This window comes from Onychomys torridus, chromosome 8, assembly GCF_903995425.1.
Source record: "Onychomys torridus chromosome 8, mOncTor1.1, whole genome shotgun sequence".
Classification (NCBI taxonomy): Eukaryota; Metazoa; Chordata; class Mammalia; order Rodentia; family Cricetidae; genus Onychomys; species Onychomys torridus.
The window spans coordinates 63,746,020-63,766,924 of record NC_050450.1 but is presented as its reverse complement, the minus strand read 5'-3'; the positions used below and the strand labels follow the sequence as shown (position 1 = coordinate 63,766,924).

The 20,905-nt window shown below is 50.5% G+C and overlaps 2 protein-coding genes across 2 annotated transcripts; both read right to left on the bottom strand.

Moving 5' to 3' along the window:
- Positions 1–538: 538 nt before the first annotated feature.
- Positions 539–16,569, bottom strand: Scarf1 (scavenger receptor class F member 1). The gene is made up of 11 exons (XM_036194639.1): positions 16,459–16,569; positions 16,081–16,139; positions 15,736–15,837; positions 14,449–14,971; positions 7,581–7,799; positions 7,102–7,230; positions 5,891–5,994; positions 5,641–5,758; positions 3,371–3,492; positions 3,130–3,276; positions 539–1,758 (listed from the first exon to the last, which is right to left on the bottom strand). Exons 1-11 carry the CDS (start codon positions 16,557–16,559, stop codon positions 914–916), a joined length of 2,469 nt encoding a protein of 822 aa, XP_036050532.1. The 5' UTR covers positions 16,560–16,569; the 3' UTR covers positions 539–913.
- Positions 16,570–16,962: 393 nt separating this feature from the next.
- Positions 16,963–20,565, bottom strand: LOC118589261 (Rab interacting lysosomal protein). The gene is made up of 8 exons (XM_036196397.1): positions 20,133–20,565; positions 19,964–20,057; positions 19,767–19,873; positions 19,492–19,677; positions 19,096–19,241; positions 18,645–18,767; positions 18,117–18,200; positions 16,963–17,429 (listed from the first exon to the last, which is right to left on the bottom strand). The coding sequence occupies exons 1-8, from the start codon at positions 20,352–20,354 to the stop codon at positions 17,285–17,287; spliced, it is 1,107 nt and encodes a 368-aa protein (XP_036052290.1). The 5' UTR covers positions 20,355–20,565; the 3' UTR covers positions 16,963–17,284.
- Between the last annotated feature and the right edge of the window lie 340 nt (positions 20,566–20,905).

Here is a 20,905-nt window from a genome sequence, read left to right as displayed (position 1 = left end):
AGTACACTTGCCTACCATGTCTGAAGCTCTATGAAGCAGAAAACTAAGGTTGTACAGGCCCCCCCTTGGGGGATAGAGGCAAGAGGATCATAAATCCAAGGACGTTCCCAGCCACAGAACAAGTCTGAGACCAGCCTCAAAAACAAATGGCCGCCGGGCAGTGGTGGCGCACACCTTTAATCCCAGCATTCGGGAGGCAGAGCCAGGCGGATCTCTGCAAGTTCGAGGCCAGCCTGGTCTACAAAGCGAGTTCCAGGAAAGGTGCAAAACTACACAGAGAAACCCTGTCTTGAAAAAACATAAACAAACAAACAAACAAAAAACAAAACAAAACTGAATGGCTAGGAAAGTGGCTCAATGGTTAGAAGCCCTTGGGTCACAGGCCTGGCAACCTGAGTGCCATCCCCTAGACTAACAAGGTGACAGGAAGGAAGGAACTAACTCCCAAGAGTTGGCCACTGACCTCCACATGAATGCTGTGGCACTGCCCTCCCCCCAGATGAATGAATTAATAAATTTTCTAAGAGAAATACTTGTTTAATCAATCTTCATCATCAGACATTTACGTTGTTTTCCATTTCAGAACAAAGGATGTTTTGAAGTGATGGAGAAAGTTGTCTTGGGACTGACTCCAGGGCAACAGAGGAAGAGTCCCACAGCCGCCTCCTTCCGCTGACCCCATTCCGCAGGGTCTCTATCCAGGCCTTCCAGCCCCACCTGGGGACACTGCCAGGGCCAAACCCACAGCCAGGTGGCCTCTAACCCTTGACTCTTCCAGGGCATAGTTTCTGCTTAGTCTGTCGAAGCCTTGGCATTGGTTCTCGGCACAAAGCCTGATCTGGTCCATAACATTTCAGCGGCTTCCTCTCTCCACATCCCCATCCATTCTTTCCAGTCACCGAATGCAAGGTCTTCAGTGCTTTGGTGGCACAGACCTGAGTGTAACATTCTCATATAGGGGCTCCTCCGGCTCCTTCTCTTTGGCCTGCTTCTGGGAACCCTGTCCCAGGGAGCTGTTCCCAGAGACTGGCTCCTGGACAGTCTCTAAGCTCTCAGTGCCATCTCCTAGACCTCTGGATGCTTCCTCGGGCCTAACCGTGGCGTACTCTATGGTTCCAGAGAGCATGGCATCTGGAGCTGAGCCAGAGCTCTGGGAGAGCCTGGGGCTGCCCTGGTTCTGACCCAGAGATCGGCGTAAAGGCTTAGGGATGGCACTCTTGACCTTGGGTGCCTTCTGATCTTTCTGGTAGTTTCCCAAACGATGGATGACAGACCAGACAGAGCCCTCTGGTTTCTGGGGTGTCCCCGCCAGCATGTAGATTGTGGCCACAGAGCCTGAGCTCTCCTGGATGCTGCTGTTGGTGGTTTCCACACAGTCGGCCACTGTCCGGCTACTAGGTGGGAGTTGGTGGTGACTAGTGGTAGCCTCTCTGGGGCTTGTGGCAGTAGGAGCATCCTCCTCTGTATTTGCTTGCTCTGGGCCTGCAGGCTCCTCAGCCTCCTGCCCTTCAGGACGTGGCTGAGCACCTCTGGAGAGTCTCTTGGGTTTTCGGATGGGGCTGGAGAGATCCCCAGAGCTTCGGCCATTCTGTGACGCAAACTTAGTGCCTTCAGCAAAGGAGACGGATGGCCTCTTGGCCCGAGCCAGGCTGGAGGTGCGAGGGATGGGGAATGGTGTGGAAGCATCCTCAGGGAGAGGGAAGGGGCCTCCAGGAAGGCTGGCCGCTGGTGACTCTTTGTGGGTCACAGAGACCATCTCTGGTGGGGGAGAAGACAGAAAGAGCTCATGTAAGGCTAGGCATGCTGCTCTAATCCATTCTACCTGGGCACAAAAGCACAGAGTCTTCCCAGAGGCCTCAAGAAGTATCAGGGAGGAGTGAGGCAGGGAGGGCTGGTGCAGGCCTTCACTCTTCCCTCTGCCCCTCCCTGCTTTGAGCCACTACTTCCCACAGTCCCGTTTGTCCAAAATGCCATCACTACTGCTTACTCTTCACTTGCTAATTCCTACTGATTCTTCTAGACTCAATACAGCTATTACTAAGAGACACATTCCTCAACCCGGGCTACCCCAGACATGGGTAGCTTCGGAGTTCCTTCTTTTGTTCACCTGTCCCACTAAAGCATGACTACTGTGACCGTCCTCTGAGCCAAGCCATGTTGGGGTGTTCAGCCGTGCCCTTGGAAAAGGATTATCCCAGCTGTTAAATCTACTTATGGAGGGGTGGAGAGGGACGAGAGACCCTCACCTGAGTATCCAGTCCTTCCTGATACCTTTTGCGTGCCTGGTTTTGTTTTTGTTTTGGCTTAACCCAGATGCATGTGGCCTCTGGGGAGGGGCTAGATTATATAGGCTGGGGACTACACAGGAGAGGACAGCTCCATCCGTATGGCTGGGTAAGCCTACATCCCTGTGGGTAAAGGCTTCTAGATATGGCTTATTGCAGGGAGGAGCACTCATGCTGCTATAAATAAACCCTCATTATATGGAAAACAAATACATTTGTTGGTTCCCAGAATAAGCTTCGGTAGCATTGTGCCTCAGTGTGCTGTTGAGACCTTAATTTTAGGAGGAGGGGTAGATATTGCTTATGTTTCCCCCAGAAGGAATTTTAGGACAATTCTATCCTCTATTGTCTGGTCACTTTTTTTTTTTAAAGACAGGGCCTCTCACCGGTGGTGGCACACACCTTTGATCCCAGCACTCAGAGGCAGAGCCAGGAGGATCTCTGTGAGTTTGAGGCCAGCCTGGGCTACAGAGTGAGTTCCAGGACAGGCTGCAAAGCTACACAGAGAAACCCTGTCTCAAAAAAAAAAAAAAAAAAAAAGACAGGGCCTCTCTACATACCTCTGGCCATCCTGGAATTCACTATGTAGACAAAGCTGGCCTTGAACCTCTGCCCCCCAAATGCCGGGATTAAAGGCATGCGTCATTACGTCCAGCATGACTTTTCTTTTTACTGCCCACCAGACCACAGGCTGGGTGAAGACAGGACTTTCCTTTGTTCTGAACTTGTTCTCAGAGCCAGAATCAGCAAATGGTGAAGAATAAGCACCAGACACATTCACTTAAGGAGCACAAAGGGCTCTGAGATGGGCCAGGCTGCTGGGGCCGGGGGCTGCTGGGGCTACCTTCTTGAGGCGGCATGAAGTTGGCATGATCTTCATCTTCTTCTCCAGAGTCAGGATCAGAGGAGAAGGAGTCATCAGAGGCCCAGCCGGCAGAGGGTGGCTCGATAAAGCTGTGGTTGAAGGGGACCTCCGGGTCGTGGTGAGAAACTGTAGGGGCTCCAGGTCAGGTCTGTGGCCTCTTAGGAAGCCTTGTCCCATCTAGGCTCTAGACTCCTGACTCTGACCCCCAGTGCCCACTTACCTGTCACCCAGGGTAGCTTGTAGTTACTGAGAGAGCCACAGGACAGCGTGGAGCCCAGGCTGGTGAGGGCCCCCCACACCTGCTGCTTCATTCTGAACAAGGCAGTTCCAGTTCTCTCTGGCCTGAGAGGATGGCAGAGGGAGGGTGATCAATGTACAGGACCTTTTTTTTTTTTTTTTTTTTTTTTTTTTTTTTTTTTGCCAGAGCTGAGGACCAAACAGAGCTAGGCAAATGCTCTACCACTGAGCTAAATAAGGGGGCCCAGGCCATACTGACAGAGTGTGACAGGTGACTACATTTACTTCAGTGGCCCTGCATTGATGATAGAATAAAACCCAAACTGTGGAGTGTTGCAGAATATTTGTGAAGATATATGTCTTCTGGTTGTCTTAATAAAGAGCTGAATGGTCAATAGCTAGGCAGGAAGAGGTTAGGTGGGACTTCCGGGGACAGAGAGGACTCTGGGAAGAAGAAAGGCAAAGACACTAGGAGATGCAGATCAAGTGGGGTGTATAGGAGGTGACAGAATCAAGGCAGAACGTAGATTATAAATGAGTCAAGTTATCAGAGCTCATGAGGAACAAGTCTAAGCTATAGATCGAGCTGTCATAATTAACAAGAAGTCTCTGTGTCGTTATTTGGAAACTGGTGGGTGGGACAGAAAAAGACTCCTTACAATGGAGGCCCAAATCTAAATCACAGAAGGCAACATAGCTCTGGAGCAGCTGTTCTAACCCACGGGTCGCGACCCTTTGACAAACTTCTATCTACCAAAACACTGATATTACAGTTCATAACAGCAGCAAAATTACAGTTACGAAGTAGCAACAAAAATAATTTTATGATTGGGGGGTCACCACAACATGGGGAACTGTATTAAAGGGTCACAGCATTGGGAAGGTTGAGAACCATTCCTCCAGAGCCAGGCAGAAAATGTGTTGGCTCTGATTTCACTTCTCTTGGCCTCAGTTGTAAATCTGACAGAGCTATTGGCAGTACTAGGTACCTGCGATGGTTTCTCAAGAACATAGCCTTTTGTGGCTACCATCCTAGCTGTGACTACATCCCAGGAACTTTACTTTATTCCCACTTTACTCCCCTGCCCCCCCAAACTGGAGTGACAGCTTGTCAAATTTCTCTGACAGCTTTTGGACACGTCCTCATCTTCTTCTGGGGGTGGGGGATGGGCTGCTCCTCTGCCCTCAGGTGATATGCTCACCTATGAATGCCCCACAGCACCGAGGATAAAATCAAGGATTAGGTCTAGTATGGTGGCACATTCCCTGAATCCTAGCACTCAAGTGGCGGAGGATGAAGATATCCAGTTCACGATAGCCTGAGCTACATAGTGAAGTATTTTCTCAAAAACAAGCAAGCAATCAAGGCTAAGGGTATAGAGCGCAGGAGTAGAGCACTGGCTTAGAATGTGCAAGCCCTGGCTGTGCTTGCTAGTATGATGGAGGAGACAGAGCACTGGACAGAGAGCAGTGAGCCAGGCAGGGCCTCCTTGTGAGCCACGAGCAGCTGAGACGCCACCAGCCTCAGTGGTTTTAGTAAACTGAGGAAAATAATCCTCTCACCACGGCATTCCCTGTTCCAAACTCCCATGATGCAGTGAGTGTCCAAGGGGCCAAGAGAGGGAGAACAATGTAACAGATGAACACGTGCTCCCGGGCCTCCCGGGTCCTCCATAATCCACCCCTTCAGCTGTGGTCTCTGCAAAACCACAGCTCAGACTTTTTCTGTCTCTCTCTTCCTGGCTTTTTTTCTTTTTCTTTTCTTTCTTTCTTTTTTTTTTTTTTTTTTTTTTTTGAGACAGAGTTTCTCTGTGTATAGCCTTAGCTGTCCTGGAACTCGCTCTGTAGACCAGGCTGGTCGTGAACTCACAGAGATCCACCTGCCTCTGCCTCCCAAGTGTTGAGACTAAAGGCCTGCGCCGCCACCACCGCCGCCACCACCACTGCCCGGCTTTCCTGCTGTTTTGAGATCTGGTCTCTTCCCTTCGCTACTGAACTGGGTGGATTCTCTTATGCCCCCACCCTTGTCACGATGTCCCAAGCTCAGCCTTCTGTTGCAGATTTGACTTTGAGTCCCCTGCCACTCAGTAACCCCTGCTCATGTCCATGTGACTCAGACACTTCCTTGTCAAAGGTTTCGAAGGGAGACAAGCGGTTCCAGGCTTCACTCTGTACTAATTATGACTGCCTGAAATGTGACAAGTTCAACCCTTCCCCACCCCAAAAGGAACACACAGAATGGCCACTGTTTACCTGTCCTTGGGGTCCAGTCGGTTAGCTGAGTAGCAGTAGACACAGCCGATGACACCCAGGAGGAGGAGGAGCAGAGGTACCAGGATGCCCGCAATGAGGGCGTTTTTACCATGCTGGCCTAGGGACACGGGAGATGGTTACATATTCAGGGCCCTTGAGGATGTCTCTGAAGTGGGTCCAACCTTCCCCCAGGTGAGACTCCTGAAGACCATGGGAAGGACCAAATGTTCCCCATCTTCTCCCCACTTACCCATTTGGCAAGCCCCAGACACAGGGTGGCAGAGCCCCTCTGGACATTGGCAGGGGAGAGAGCAGTTGTTTCCATGGAAGCCAGATGGGCAGGAACTATTGCAGCTAGGGGTAGATAATCAGAAAGGTGGGCTGAAGGTACCACAGAGGGAAAGGAAGGGTAGATTTCTGGGTACTGTCCCTGGCCCCTGCCAGGCAGACCCCTCTGACTTCTTTTTTTTTTTTTTTTTTTTTTTTTTTTTTTTTCGAGACAGGGTTTCTCTGTGTAGCTTTGCGCCTTTTCCTGGAGCTCTCTCTGCAGACCAGGCTGGCCTCGAACTCATAGAGATCCGCCTGCCTCTGCCTCCCGAGTGCTGGGATTAAAGGCATGCACCACCACCGCCCGGCTCCCCTCTGGCTCTAAGTCACATGCTAAGTGGCCCTGAAGTGTGGAGAGTCACGGTAGAGACTTTGGGTAGGACCCCTCTCTGACGACCCTCATCCCTCAGCCTTAATGTGGAGAAGCAAGGCACAGTGCATTAGGACCTGTCCCGCCCTTAATGCCCTGGACCTCCGTCCCTCCCTCTATAAAAACAAGTCTTCTCACTTGACACTATGTGTGGTCCTTTAGACGGTCACCTGACTGTAGATGCTGGCTGCTTGACACCCAAAGTACTAGAGGAACAATATTGGGGTCCGGGCCCCACCCATAAGTAAAGTCCTCATCTGAATAGTGAGCCCCCATCCCCTTTGTTCCCTGATTTTTTTCTTCCCTTTAAAAATACTTTTTATTGTTTTCTTTTTCTTTTCTTTCTTTCTTTCTTTCTTTCTTTTTTTTTTTTTTTTTTTTTTTTGATTTTTCCAGACAGGGTTTTTCTGTGTAGTTTTGGAGCCAGTCCTGGATCTCAATCTGTAGGCCAGGCTGGCCTTGAACTCACAGAGATCCACCTGTCTCTGCCTCCTGAGTGCTAGGATTAAAGGCTTGTACCACCACTGCCTGACCTATTGTTTTCCTTTAAAAAAAGGGGGGGGCCTCATTTACTTTTTAGTCCTTTTAGATTAACCTCTGACTTTCTTCAGAAGGCACCACCCCACACAGGAGAATTCATGTTTTAGGGTTGGAGAGAGGGTTTCTGGGAAGCAGAGAGGCTCAGTGAGGGATGTTTAGGAAACATTACACAGAGGCCTGACCTCATCTCCCATAATTCCCTGTCCCCAAGGCCTTGTCCTTACCTGGTCCCCCAGTAACCAGCACTGCAGATGCATTCCCCTGTCACCGCATTGCAGGTCCCCTGAACACAGTCGGGGCAGGTAGAGCTGCAGCCCTCCCCAAAGGAACCGAGGGGACAGGGGTTCTCACATCTGGAGCCACAAAAGGGAAGCAAAACTCAGAACCGGGAGGGCAGAGAGAGCCTAGAGCCTTTCCCATGTTCCTGCACTTAGACTCCCAAGTAAGTATACATGGCCTTGAAGCTGGAGCCAAACCCAAGTGGGTGACAATTTACGGGTCCCTGAAGGGAAAGGGAAAGGATCGAAGAGGAGGCAGCTAGGTGTATACCCTTCCCAGAGCCCCCTCAGAACCTTCTCTTCACCTCAGCAGGGCCGGGAGGCGGTCCCTGAGTTGTGTGAATATGAACTCAGCTCTCCCAGACAAAGCAGCTGAGAGGAAGGGCCTAGGAGACAAATGTATCCGGAGGAAGGTAACCCCTCACCTGTGCCCTAGCCAACCAGGGTCACAGCGCTGGCAGTACCCAGTCTCTGCATGACAGGGCTCTCCAAGCCAGCAGCGGGGGCACTGCTCACGGCACCTCTCACCAAAGGTGCCAGGAGGACATGGCTGCTTGCACTGTGTCCCGTTCCAGCCCGGCTTGCAGGACTCACAGTTGCCTGTGACTGGAGAACATGTTGCATTCGGCTTGCAGTGACCACAGCTGGCAAGAAAGAGGGTTCATGGGCTCAATGGGGGCAGACTGAGTGCCATACCTTCCAATCTGTCAACTACCCACATTGCCCACTCAGGCCTTGGGACACTGGAGAACATCCAGGTCCCAGATGGATCAGTCAAGCTGAAGCCGCATCTGTGTTGTACATCGGAAAGGTCAGATAGATCATCTCCGAGGGCTCACAGGCCTCTGCCTCACTCCTGAGACCCCACTCTGTGACTCATCCTTCCCTGGGTTCACAAGGGATGCCAGAGGCTACCAGCGCAGCCAGAGCAGCCAAGTTACCACCAACTCTCCACCTCCCTCCCACCCATCTCTCTTCCTCTCCTTTCTGTCCTGTTTCCCATACCACACAATCTCTGAGGCTAGGACTGAGAGGCTGGGGACAGGGACACATGCCACATAAGGAACTGCTTAGGAGACTGAGAGGGCCATCACTGGAGCACAGGAATTTGAGACTGGCCTGGGCAACACATAGACACCCTGTCCTTCCTTCCTTCCTTCCTTCCTTTCTTTTTCCCTCCCTCCCTCCCTCCCTCCCTCCCTTCCTTCCTTCCTTTCTTTCTTTCTTTATTTATCTATATCTATCTATCTATTTATTTTTAAGATATATTAGTTTAAATATAACAGAAAAGTCTACAGACTCATTCTTATTCTTCTTCTTTTGTTTGTTTTGTTTTGTTTTGTTTAAGACAGGGTTTCTCTGTGTAGCTTTGGAGTCTGTCCTGGAACTCACTCTGTAGACCAGGCTGGCCTCGAACTCACAGAGATCCGCCTGGCTCTGCCTCCAGAGTGATGGGATCAAAGGCATGTGCCATCACCGTCCAGCAACTCAGTCTTCTTGAACACACACACATGTGGTACAGCCTTGGTGGCCAGTAGAAACCCTGCCTTTTTTTCCTTAATGTGTATGGGTATTTTGCTCACATGTATGTCTGCACACTACTTGCATTCCTGGTGACCACAGAGGCCAGAAGAGTGCTTCAGATCCTCCGAAACTGGAGTTACACAGGATTTCAAGCCATCATGTGGATGCTGGGAATCCAACCCTGGTCCTTTGCAAGACCAGCTAGTCCTCTTAAGTGCTGAGCCATCTCTCCAGGCCCCAAGACTCTGTCATTTTAAAAGATAAGCAATGCTGGCAGTAGTGGCGCACACCTTTAATCCCAGCACCAGGAAAATCAGGTAGCAGGCAGAGGCAAAAGCAGGCAAGATCTCTGTGAGTTTATATATAAAAATCTACTACAGGGCTGGAGAGACAGCTCAGAGGTTAAGAGCACTGACTGCTCTTCCAGAGGTCCTGAGGTCAATTCCCAGCAACCACATGGTGGCTCACAACCACCTGTATTGAGATCTGGCGCCCTCTTCTGGCTTGCAAGGACACATGGAGGCAGAACCCTGTATACATACTAAATAAATAAATCTTTAAAAAAAAAAATAAAAAAACATGTACTTAGAATGTACTTCTTGTACTATATAGTATAATATGATCTATATAAGGAGTCCTTCTCTCAAAAAGAAATACAGAGGCAGCTGGGTGTGGTGGTATATGTCTTTAGGTAGGCAGACCAACCATGTGTCCATTCCAGGACAGCCAAGGCTGTTACACCAAGAAATTCTGTCTCAAAAACAAAAACAAAAACAAAACAAAAAATGCAGAGGCACTGGAGAGATGGCTCAGCAGTAAGAACAATCGTAAGTAGTGGTTCTCAGCCTGGGAGTATCGGCACCTTTGAATGACTCTTTGACAGGGATCGCATATCAGACATTCTACATATCAGATATTTACATTACAATTCATAACAGTAGCAAATGACAGTTAGTTATGAAGTAGCAACAAAATAATTTTATGGTTGGAGGTCAGCACAACATAAGGAACTGTATTAAAGGGTTGCAGCCTTAGGAAGGTTGAGAACCACTGTTGTACAGGAACAGGGTTCAGTTCTTAGTACCCACATGATGACTTACAATTAGATGTAACTCCAGTTCTAGGGGACCTGGGATCCCCTTCTTGCCTCTGGAAGCACTAGTGCGTTGATAAACATGTTGGTAAAACACCCACATGCAATAAAATAAAAATAAAGATTTTTTTAATATTAAAAATAAATAGCTGGACAGTGGTGGGCAGGTCTTTAATCCCAGCACTTGGGAGGCAGAGGCAGGCAGATCTCTGTGAGTTTGAGGCCAGACTCTACAGAGCGAATTCTAGGACAGGCTTCAAAGCTACACAGAGAAACCTTGACTCAAAACACCTAAACAAACAAACAAACAAACAAATTAATAAATGGACCAGGCGTTGGTGGTGCACACCTTTAATCCCAGCACTGAGGAGGCAGAGGCAGGAAGATCTCTGAGTTCCAGTCCAGTCTGGTCTACAGAGTGAGTTCCAGGACAGCCAAGCCTACACAGAGAAACCCTATCTTCAAAAACCAAAATAGATAACAGATAGATGATAGCTAGATAGCTAGATAGATGATAGATAGATAGATAGATAGATAGATAGATAGATGATAGAGCAAATAGAAACTATTTCATCACGATAGTTTTGGATTAACTCATCTTAATTTTCTACTGTGCTAATAGGAACTTATTCTCTTCTCCAGATATGATCTGGGATTCATTATCGGGGAGAAGAGGTGACCATGAAATCAGTTTAGCTGAGCTGGGTGTGGTGCCTTGTGTTCATAATCCCAGCACTCAGAGGCAGAATCAGGAAGACATCTGCAAAGCCAATACCAGCCTGAGTTACATAAAAGGACCCTGTCATTAAAAAAATTCAGTTTCACTGATTCTGATCAGCACTCAGAAGAAAAAAAAAAAATTACAGGTCAGGACCTGAAACCTCAGTGCTCAGGAAGCAGGTCTATCTGGGCTATGGAATGAGACCCTGCCTCAAAAACATCAGAGAAAAGGGGAGAAGAGGAGCTAGCTGCGGTGATGCATGCCTGTAATCCCAGCACTTGGGAGGTAGAGGCAAGAGCGTCAGGGGTTTGAGGTCAGCCTAATCTACACGAGATTGGAACCCACACCACACCAAACCAAGCCAAAGACAGAAAGGAAAAAAAGAAGAAAACAAACGAAAAGGAAAAGGCTATAGTACATTCTTATTTTTTCATAGTAAATAAATGTTGTTTGGTTACATTTTGATTCGTTATTTCAAATACAGCAGGTATTATGGGATATAATGTCTCGCTCTACAATTTCCTCCCTGACCTTCTAGTGATGGAATGTCAGGCCAGCTCTCTACTACTGATCTGTATCCCTGAAACCATTCTTCTTCTTTTTTTTTTTTTTTTGCTACTTTGTGGGGAGGGGAATCATTGAGACAGGGTCTTCATGTAGCCCAGGCTAGCCTCAGACTTTTTTAAAGATGGTATTAAACGCAAGGCCCTGGCTTCGGTCCTCAGCTCCAGGAAAAAAAAAAAAAAAAAAAGGAAAAAGATGGTATTAAAGGGATCCTCCTGCCTCTAGACTGTTACTACTGAGCCTACATAATCTTGCTACCTCCGTGTGCAGCCCAGGCTGACGTCAAATGGTGCTGGCATAAATGGATGTCAACATGTAAAAGATTACAAATAGATCCATATCTGTCGCCATGCATAAAACTCAAGTCCAAGTGGATCAAAGACCTCAACATAAATCCAGTTACACTAAACTTAATAGAAGAGAAAGTAGGAAGTACACTTGAACGCATTGGCACCGGAGATCACTTCCTAAATATAACACCAGCAGCACAGACACTGAGCACAATTAATAAATGGGACCTTTTGAAACTGAGAAGCTTTTGTAGGGCAAAAGACACCATCAATAAGACAAAAAGACAGCGACAGAATGGGAAAAGACCTTCACCAACCCCACATATGAGAGAGGACTGATCTCCAAAGTATATAAAGAACTCAAGAAACTAGACATCAAAATACTGAACAATCCAATTTAAAAATGGGCTAAAGAGGCCAGGCAGTGGTGGCACACGCCTGTAATCCCAGCACTCGGGAGGGAGAGGCAGGTGGATCTCTGTGAGTTCGAGGCCAGCCTGGTCTACAGAGCTAGTCCAGGACAGGCTCCAAAACTACAGAGAATCCCTGTCTCAAAAAAAAAAGGGGGGGGGGTGCTAAAGAGCTAAACAGAAAATTCTCAAAAGAAGAATCTCAAATGGCTGAAAGACATTTAAAGAAATGCTCAACATCCTTAATCATCAGAGAAATGCAAATCAAAACGACTCTGAGACACCACCTTACACCTGTCAGAATGGCTAAGATCAAAACACCAATGACAGTCTATGTTGGAGAGGATGTTGAGTAAAGGGAACACTCCTCCACTGTTGGTGGGAATGCAAACTTGTACAACCACTGTGGAAATCAGTATGGCGGTTTCTCAAAAAATTGGGAATCAATCTACCTCAAGACCCAGCCATACCACTCTGACCCAGCCATACCACTCTTGGGCATATACCCAAGGAATGCTCAATCATACTGCAAAGATACATGCTCAACTATGTTCATAGCAGCACTATTTATAATAGCCAGAACCTGGAAACAACCTAGATGCCCATCAACTGAAGAATGGATTAAGAAAATGTGGTCCATATACACAATGGAGTACTACTCAGCAGAGAAAAACAATGACAGCATGAAATTTGCAGGCAAATGGATGGAACTAGAAAATACCATCCTGAGTGAGGTAACCCAAACCCAGAAGGACAAACATGGTATGTTCTCACTCATAAGTGGATTCTAGATATAAAGCAAAGAACAATCAGATTGCAACCCACAGAATCAGGGAGGCTATATATCAGGGGAGACCCTAGGATGACTGTGGCTTATAATAAGTTTTGGTTTTACTCAATTACTGGGAAAGCCTCAATGAAACATTTCACTATTAGGATAAGAATTTATACTGATCAAGCTGATAACAGACAAATTAATTAATTAATTAAAATTATATATAGTTTGTTGCTACTTTGTGGGGAGGGGAATAATTGAGACAGGTTCTTCATGTAGCCCAGGCTAGCCTCAGACTTGCTATGTTGTTAAAGATGGTATTAAAGGGATCCTCCTGCCTCTAGACTGTTACTACTGATCCTACATAATCTTGCTACCCCAGTGTGCAGCCCAGGCTGATGTCAAATGTGTGACCCTTATGTTTCTGTCTTCCAAGTGTTGGGATTATAGGTCTACACCAACACAACAGGCTGGGTAGTAATTTTTGTTTGCTTTTCTTTTTGGAGAGTCTCACTTATGTCATGCTGGCTGGCTTGAACTTGCTATGTAAGCAAGGCTAGGAACTTGCAGCCTCATAGGGAATCCTCTTACCTCACTCTCCCGACTGTAGGGGTTATAGAGATATAGAGGTAGATAGATTTTTTTTTTGAGACATGCTGTGAGATGTCTTTCTGTATGCTGTGAATATGTGCTACTCCCATTGGCCAATAAATAAAGCTGCATTGGCCTATGGCAGGGCAGGATGGAACCAGGAGGGAAAATCCTAGAGAACTAGTGAAAGAAGAAAAGAGAGGAAGGGCAGAAGCCAGCCCCAGTCCGGAGCAACCTGCAGTGGGATGCAGGTAAAGACATGGAACATGTGGTGACACATAGATGAATAGTTATCGGTTGAGTTAAGTTGTAAGAACTAGCTAGCTAGGAAGAAGCCTGAGCCATAGGCTATATAATTTCCAATTAATATTAAGCCTCTGAGTGATTATTTTATAAGTGGCTGTGGGATGGGGTGGGGTGGGACCAGAGAAACTTATGGCTACAGAGATAGGCTCTCACTATGTAGTTCTGGCTGGCCTGGAACTATGTAAACCAGGCTGGCCTCAAATTCAGAGATCTGCTTGTCTCTGCTCACCAGAGCTGGGATTAAAGGTGCGCACTACTATGCTCAGCAATATATAAATATGAACTATGAAATATAAAATATTATATATACTGTATCAGCAGTTCTCAATCTGTGGTCATGACCCTCTTGGGTCATGAACAACCCTTTCACAGGGGTCACATATCAGATATCCTGCATATCAGATATTTACATTACAATTCAAAACAGTAGAAAAATCACAGTTATGAAGTAGCAATGAAAATAATTTTATGGTTGGAGGGGTCACTACAACATGAGGAACTGCATTAAAGGATTGCAGCATTAGGGAGGTTGAGAAACACTGCTCTGTATGCTTGAGTATCTATGTGGAGGTATGTGCACATGAGTGCAGTTATCAGCCAGTAGAGGGCAACAGATGTAGGTGCTGAGACCAACCATCGGGTGCTCTGAAAGAGCCGCCTCTCCAGCCCAGTGGTTTTCACTTTCTTGTTGTTGTTTTGTTTTGGGGGCAGACTTTCTCTGTGTAGCACTGGCTATCCTAGAACTTGCTCTGTAGACCAGGCTGGCCTCGAACTCACAGAGATCCTCCTGCTTCTGTCTCCTGAGTGCTGGGATTAAAGGTGTGCACCACTATCACCTGGCTTCTACATTTTAACATTAATGGGGCTGAGAGAAGTAGGCATGGGTAGACGTAGATACATTGGAGTTCGTTTTCTCTTTCATTCCTGCCTTATATATATATTTTGGAGATCGCCTAAGAGATTTCCCTCCACACACTTATTTCTTGTCCCGCTCTGCCTGCAGCTCCCTGTCCCCTCACCTTTCTCTGCACTGTTCTCCGTAGCGGCCAGGGTTGCAGGGCAGCTCACAGCGGGTTCCGTGGAAGCCAGGAGGGCAGGAGCAGTGGCCAGAAGCAACACTGCATTGGCCTCGCACACACTGGCACCTGTGGCTACACTCAGGACCCCACCAGCCCTGCAGGCAGGTGCAGTAGCCAGAGTCCTGAGTACAGGGCGAGGTGTGACATCTGCACTTGAAGCTGCAGCGGCGGCCCCACCAGCCAGGTGGGCACAGGCAGGCTCCGTTGTCCTGGTTACAGCGCGCTATTGGTTTGCATTGGCAAGGACGGTTACATGCAGACGACCACCAGCCGGCGTTGCAAAGGCACGCGCCTGTCTTTGGGTCACACCGTCCGTGGGGGCCGCAGGTGCAAGGTGATTCACAGCGCCTACCCCAGTAGTTAGGCTTGCACTGGCACACACCAGTGTCCGGCTCACATTGGCCATTGGGATGGCAAGGGCAGGTCTCACGGCAGTCAGGGCCCCAATACTGGCCTGGGCAGGCTGTGAGGTTAGCAATGGGAGATAAGTGGGTTTAAGCCTGGGCACAGGTCCTCACCCTTCCCCTTCCTCAAGGAAAAGGACAGGGCCTGCTCTTCAAGAGCCAAGGACAGATCCTGGGAATATCTGGCAGCCTCTCCTCCTGGGACTCAGCTCATTTCCGGCCCCAGATTTGGATGACAAAACTCAGCCTTGGCTTAACGTCCATTTCACACTCCAAAACCCGGATCTGGAGTTTGACAGAGATATGTCCAGGCTCACAGGTGGATGGGATTTCATTCATGTGCCTTCCCTCTCCCTGCTGAGGTGTCCCCCTACCCTTGGTCGTCACTGACACCTGGATTTCAGGTAGAAGATGCCCACCAGGATGGCAGGAAAGTCCATATGTTCCCTTTCAAGCCAGGGATTCGTGGTATCTACTACTCACCCCTTCTTGAGAGCCCAGTCCCAGGCTCCGGCTACCCTCCACTCAAGTATGGAGTGTAGTCAGCAGGGATCATAGACCTATGACCTCCCACCCACCTCTGTATTTCTTCTTACTGAGAAGTTAGAAGCAAAGGTACCGGATAAACAGGGTCTTAACAGCGGTGGGTAAAACCAGGCCACCCAGGGCATTCCTCTGATGACTGCCCATTTCTGAACCTGTTTCCTCAGTGACCTTTGGGGGATTTTGACCTTACACTTCTACGTTTACATCTCTGTCTGTGTTGCCCACTTCCTGCCCCTCACTGGCTTTTGCTTAAATTCACCCAGCCCTTGAAACTCACGGGAGCTGCACTGGGCTCCGAAGAATCCAGGTTTACATCGACAGAGGCCTGGCTTCACGCACACCTCGTCTTTCCTGCAGGCATCAGGCCCCTCGCAGATGGCTGAAAAACACCCCACCCAGGCTGGAAGGGACTGGGACACAAACAAGGGGCATCCCCCCTCTTCCCCCTGCCCGACTCCTGGGGCTCTGCTCCCTTTAAAGCCAGCCTCTTAGTGCCGGAGAGGGGCATGTGTCATAGGGTGGACACTGGTTCCAGGGCTCAGGACGGGGGCTAGTGTAGGAAGAGTTGTCACTGGGTCATATCCTTCCTTTCCTTGGCTAGGGGACTGTCCTAGCTACTCACGGATGGTGCATTCTTGATCTTTCTGCCTCCAGCCTGGACAGCACTGGAGCTCAGAGGGGCTGTAGGGCAGAAAGGGGACAGCAGGTCCCCATAGCGTGGGTCACAAATGCTGGCTGAGGTGTGGGGGTCTTCTCCAGCCCCACTTAGGATATCTAGCCCTGATGTCACAGACCATAGTCATAGTATCCATGTTCCCAACCTCCCTTTTTTCCTTCCCTGGCCTTCCCACCATCTGCCCTGGCCATTTATTACCTGACAGGCTGCCCCTCAGAGCCCCTTCCTCCAGGCCCATGACCTTTTACTCTCCTCTTTATTTTCCAAAGTGACTCAACCCTAGTCAGCCACCATCTCTATCAGTCAGACTCCCATGAGACCCACCTGTTGCCTCTACAGACGTGCTGACCGGCTGGGTCTAGTGTGGATCCCTGTGTCCCCTGAGTCCAGAGCAGCAGCAGTGGGATTACCAACCCTAGTCCCATGGCGGCCAGTGTAGTAGGAGGGTCTGGTTTGATCTGGTCCCCACAGCGCCCAACCCCCTCCCTGCTTCCTCCCAAGGCTTTTCCTGAGGAAGCCAGCATAGAGGGCGGGCTGCTATGAGGCACCTCCCTGAGAAGGCAGGCAGCTGAACACTCAGAAATGAAAGCTGATGGTGAAGCCTGAGTGGCCTTAGCCTAGAGGAGGCCAAAAGATTGAAGCCACGGGTTCTCTAAGTATTGGAGACAGGCAGAGTGGTGGGGTGAGGGCGGGAGCCATACTCCCAAATAAAAGAGATGTTCCTCATCCTCAAAGAGGTGCCATGGAGACCTTTAATGAAACATCACCATGCTCCTGTTCCTGGCAGGGCTGGGAGGTAACAGAACACCAACAGACAGACAGGGAGCATTTTTAGGGGTATGATGGGTAAAAACTTTATTGCACCGATCACCTGCATAAGCCACAGGGAGGCGGGCAGGCAGCCCTCTGTCTCTCAATGGGGAAAGTGGAGCCCAGAGACACCGTTACCTCTGGCTCTGAAGTGTGGGACAAAGATATAAGAAAGGGAGAGAGGCTGAAATCCCATCATGCCTAGTGCAGGCTAGGTATAGAGGGGAGCCTTGTCCTTGTTTGAGGTCACACATCTGTACACAACCGAAACTCAAAGTTAGGCCTCTTGATAGCTGAAGCCCTCGGAGCAAGATGTTCACTGGAAACAGACAAGGACTAGTCAGGAGTTGGGGGCTGGAAGGCTGCCTACGGGTTCCATATGGGGCTGCTGTAGGGTCTCTTCTCCTTCCTGTAGCCTGCTGGGAGCTGTGTTGCTGGTCTCAGTTTCAGGGGCCTCAGTTTCACCCCGATACCATAAGCCAAAGCTGGAAGGAAAACCAGGAGAGGTGTCAGGGGTGCAGGCTGAAAGCAGAGGTGTTGGGGTACAGGCTGAAGGCAGAGATGTCAGGTGTGCAGGCTGAAGTCAGAGATGTCAGGGGTGCAAGCTGAAGGCAGAGATGTTAGGGGTGCAGGCTGAAGGCAGAGATGTCAGGGATACAGGCTGAAGGCAGAGATGTCAGGGGTGCAGGCTGAAGGCAGAGGTGTCAGGGATACAGGCTGAAGGCAGAGATGTCAGGGATACAGGCTGAAGGCAGAGATGTCAGGGGTACAGGCTGAAGGCAGAGATGTCAGGGGTACAGGCTGAAGGCAGAGATGTCAGGGGTGCAGGCTGAAGGCAGAGATGTCAGGGGTGCAGGCTGAAGGCAGAGATGTCAGGGATGCAGGCTGAAGGCAGAGGTGTCAGGGATACAGGCTGAAGGCAGAGATGTCAGGGGTGCAGGCTGAAGGCAGAGGTGTCAGGGGTGCAGGCTGAAGGCAGAGAGAGGTGAAGAGGAGCTTTTGGGGGAAGAGGATGGTACATGGTCATAGAGATCTGAAGGTACTTAGGGCAAAGGGGCAGAGGGAAGACAGATCCGGGATAGCAGTGTGAAGGCAGAGGAACAGAAAAGACAGGTGGAGAAGAAAACTAGGCAGGCCCCTCTTCCACCTCCTCCTGCCCTCCCCCAACATACAAATTCTGTATTCTGGATCCAGGAACTAGAGGAGCATCGTCCTTCTCATTGGAGAGCAGAAGCCACGAGTCATCCTCATCATCACTAAGATAAAGACATGTAGGGCTTAAGGGGCAGACATGGTGAGTCCAGCTCATGTGGAGCCTCCTGAAGGACATTTAGGAGCGTCAGGGGGAAATGGAGTAGCTGCAGAGGCCTCAGGGCTGGAGAGGGGACACTGAGGACACACAGGACACCTTGAGGCTTTCTCTTTCTAGCCTGGCCAACAACAGGGAAGCCACAGCTTCCTTTAATAAAGAGATCCAGCCGAGGAAGGGAACAGAAATGAACGTGAAGTAGCATTAACAGTTTCTTCAGCAGGCTGGACAGCAGCCAGGGCAAATGGGAGCCGCGGGTTCCAGAGGGAAGGATGGACAGGGGGACAGCAGGTTCAGTGAGGTGCAGGGCATGGCTAGGCTGGGTCACTGGGCACAGGAGAACTGTAGCAGGCAAAGGGCTCCTGCAGTGGGTATGGAGGCAGGCTCTCACCTGCTCTCTGCTTCCTCTAGTGTCCCTAACATCTTGGCCTTGATCTTCTTCCGCTGTCTCTTGACTGCTACCTTCATGGCTTCAAGGAGAAGCCCAGGGACCCGGTGATCCGTGAGCAGCTCTCTAAAGAAGGGTGCGGAAGGGGGAAGAAAATGGGAATACCACAGTAGGTTTCAATTGAGTACTGGAGCTCTGCTCTGCTAACACCTCTGAACTGAGCTTAGGTGGTCCCTCCTCAGAATACTTCTGGCCTGCTGCTCCGGCTTGCTGACCCTTGGTGCTGCCCTGTTTGAACGAGGTTCCAGAAAGGCAGGGACTAATGGAATTTACTTCTTTCCAGTGCCTGAGCAGGACACTGGCAAATATCACTGCTGACTCTATAAATGATTCAAATTCTGAGGTGAGGTGACCTGTGGCCCAGGAACAGGGGTCCTAACTTCTGGCCCCTCACCGCTGGAAGTAGGCCAATTCCTCCTTGAGCAAGAAGACGTTGGCTTTGAGCTCGTTCCGCTCCTGAAGGATCTGCTCAAGCTCCTCCCGGCTGAAGCCACATTGAACGGCCTCTGGAGGGTGCTCTGGCCGCTGCTGAGTATCCACCTGTGCAAGGTCAGGCATGGTCAGAGGGTAGCCTCTCTTAGGCCTCCCCTAAATCCCAGCGCTCACAGTAATGTTAGGGGAAGTGTCTAGTAGGAAAACTAGGTGGTGGACTACTGCTGCAACAGAAACTCTGTTGCTGCCTTCCGACTTCCTGCAGACCTTCTCTATACTGCATGGCACACCCAGGCCTGGCCCAAGTGCTGGATGCTGTGAGCTCTGGGATGTATCCTGACTCCGCTCCGGCTCTCACCCGGTCATCTGGGGTTGCCGCTTCGGGCTTCAGCCTCTGTTCTTCAGCCAGCTGGCCGGAGCCATCCTGAGCTATTTGGCGTTCCCTCTCCCGGTCCTGTGCCGCCCTGAGTTGGGTCTGCACTGCGGCCAGCTTGTGCCGCAGCTCCGAGTTGACCAGCAGGAGGCGCTGCAGCTGCTCCTGCAGCTAGGGGTGGAGCGAGAGAGCTAGTGGGCGGGGCTCCGAAGCCCGCCACGGCTCCGCCCCCTCTGTGCCCGCGTTGGGCCGGCCCTCACCGCCTCGGTCTCTTGGCTTCGGCGCATTAGATCTCGGCTGTGTGCCCGAAGCTCGTCCCTCTGTCGGTCTGTCACTTCCTTGAGCTGTCGCAGCAGCGCGCGCTCCTCTAAGGAAGGAGTGTTGTTAGCACCCGTCTCGGGGCGCGAAGGCCCCGGATGTCCCTAGCTCACCGTGCTCCGGCGGGACCCGCACTCACCCTGCGGCCCTGAGCCCAGCTCCCGGCGGAGACGCAGGTTCTCCTCACGCAGCCGCCGCAGCTCTAGTTCGGCCTGCTGCGCGGACACCTGCAGCTGGGGGAACCGGGGGACTCGGGGTTAGGGCCTGCTGGCTGCCTGGGTTAAGAGGAGGAGGAGCCGAAGACTCACCGAGTCCGGCGCCGGCCCCACGGCGGCCTTTTCCAAGAGCTCCAGCGCCCGCACCACTAGTGGCACCAGCCCAGCCGCCGCGTCGGGCCCGAACCGGCGTGCCAGCTCCTGCAGCTCAGTGCCCAGGGCCCCCGCTAGATGGTACACGAGCTCCGCGGCTGACCCCGCGCCCACAGCTGAGCCCTGGCTGGGTGGCCCAGGCGCTGCTCTCCTGGACTCCATTTTTCCTCTCCTAAGGCCAAAAGCCGCCCCTACCCTCAACCGGGGCAGGAAAAGCCAAACAGTTCCGGCCCAGGAAGTTTAGGGCCCTAAGGGGCGGAGTGGAAGTGACAAGGGAGGAGCAAATGGAGAAAAGGACCTTGGGGTAGGAGAGTGCCCTGGGTCCCTTGTGCCCTGTTCTGGTCCACCTACAAGGTCACTGGATACAGGACAGCCAGCTTCCAGGCAGGTATCCAAGAGCTGAGGGCCAGGGCTGTAAGTGGTCACTTTAGGGAAGCCCTCCCCATAGCGCCTGACCCAGGCTCCACCCCTGGACTTGGCTGCCAAGCACTCCAGAAAGGTGAAAGACTGAAGGTCAGCAAACAGCCTCCACTGGACTGCAGGGACAGCCACCAGGAACGACAAAGTTTACAGATGGACTGGACACTACAGCTACAGAACCAGAGCCCTGGAAGTGATGTAGAAAACAGGTGGTTTCCAAGTACAGAGAAACAGCAAACATGGTCAAGGTAATAGAGTGTCTCTGAGTCTAGAGTATGTGGAACCTCAAAGCC

Bases quoted from the DNA above. Each gene is read 5' to 3' on its own strand.
- LOC118589261 (XM_036196397.1), bottom strand. From the start codon at position 20,354: ATGGAGTCCAGGAGAGCAGCGCCTGGGCCACCCAGCCAGGGCTCAGCT. The intron at 19,678-19,766 runs GTGAGGGCCGGC...CTCCACCCCTAG, and splicing joins GAAGCCAAGAGACCGAGGCG to CTGCAGGAGCAGCTGCAGCG. The intron at 18,201-18,644 runs GTGAGAGCCTGC...TCTTTATCTTAG, and splicing joins CTAGAGGAAGCAGAGAGCAG to TGATGATGAGGATGACTCGT.
- Scarf1 (XM_036194639.1), bottom strand. From the start codon at position 16,559: ATGGGACTAGGGTTGGTAATCCCACTGCTGCTGCTCTGGACTCAGGGG. The intron at 3,493-5,640 runs GTAAACAGTGGC...CCATCCTCTCAG, and splicing joins CGACTGGACCCCAAGGACAG to GCCAGAGAGAACTGGAACTG. The intron at 1,759-3,129 runs GTAGCCCCAGCA...CTCCCCCACCAG, and splicing joins CTTCATGCCGCCTCAAGAAG to AGATGGTCTCTGTGACCCAC.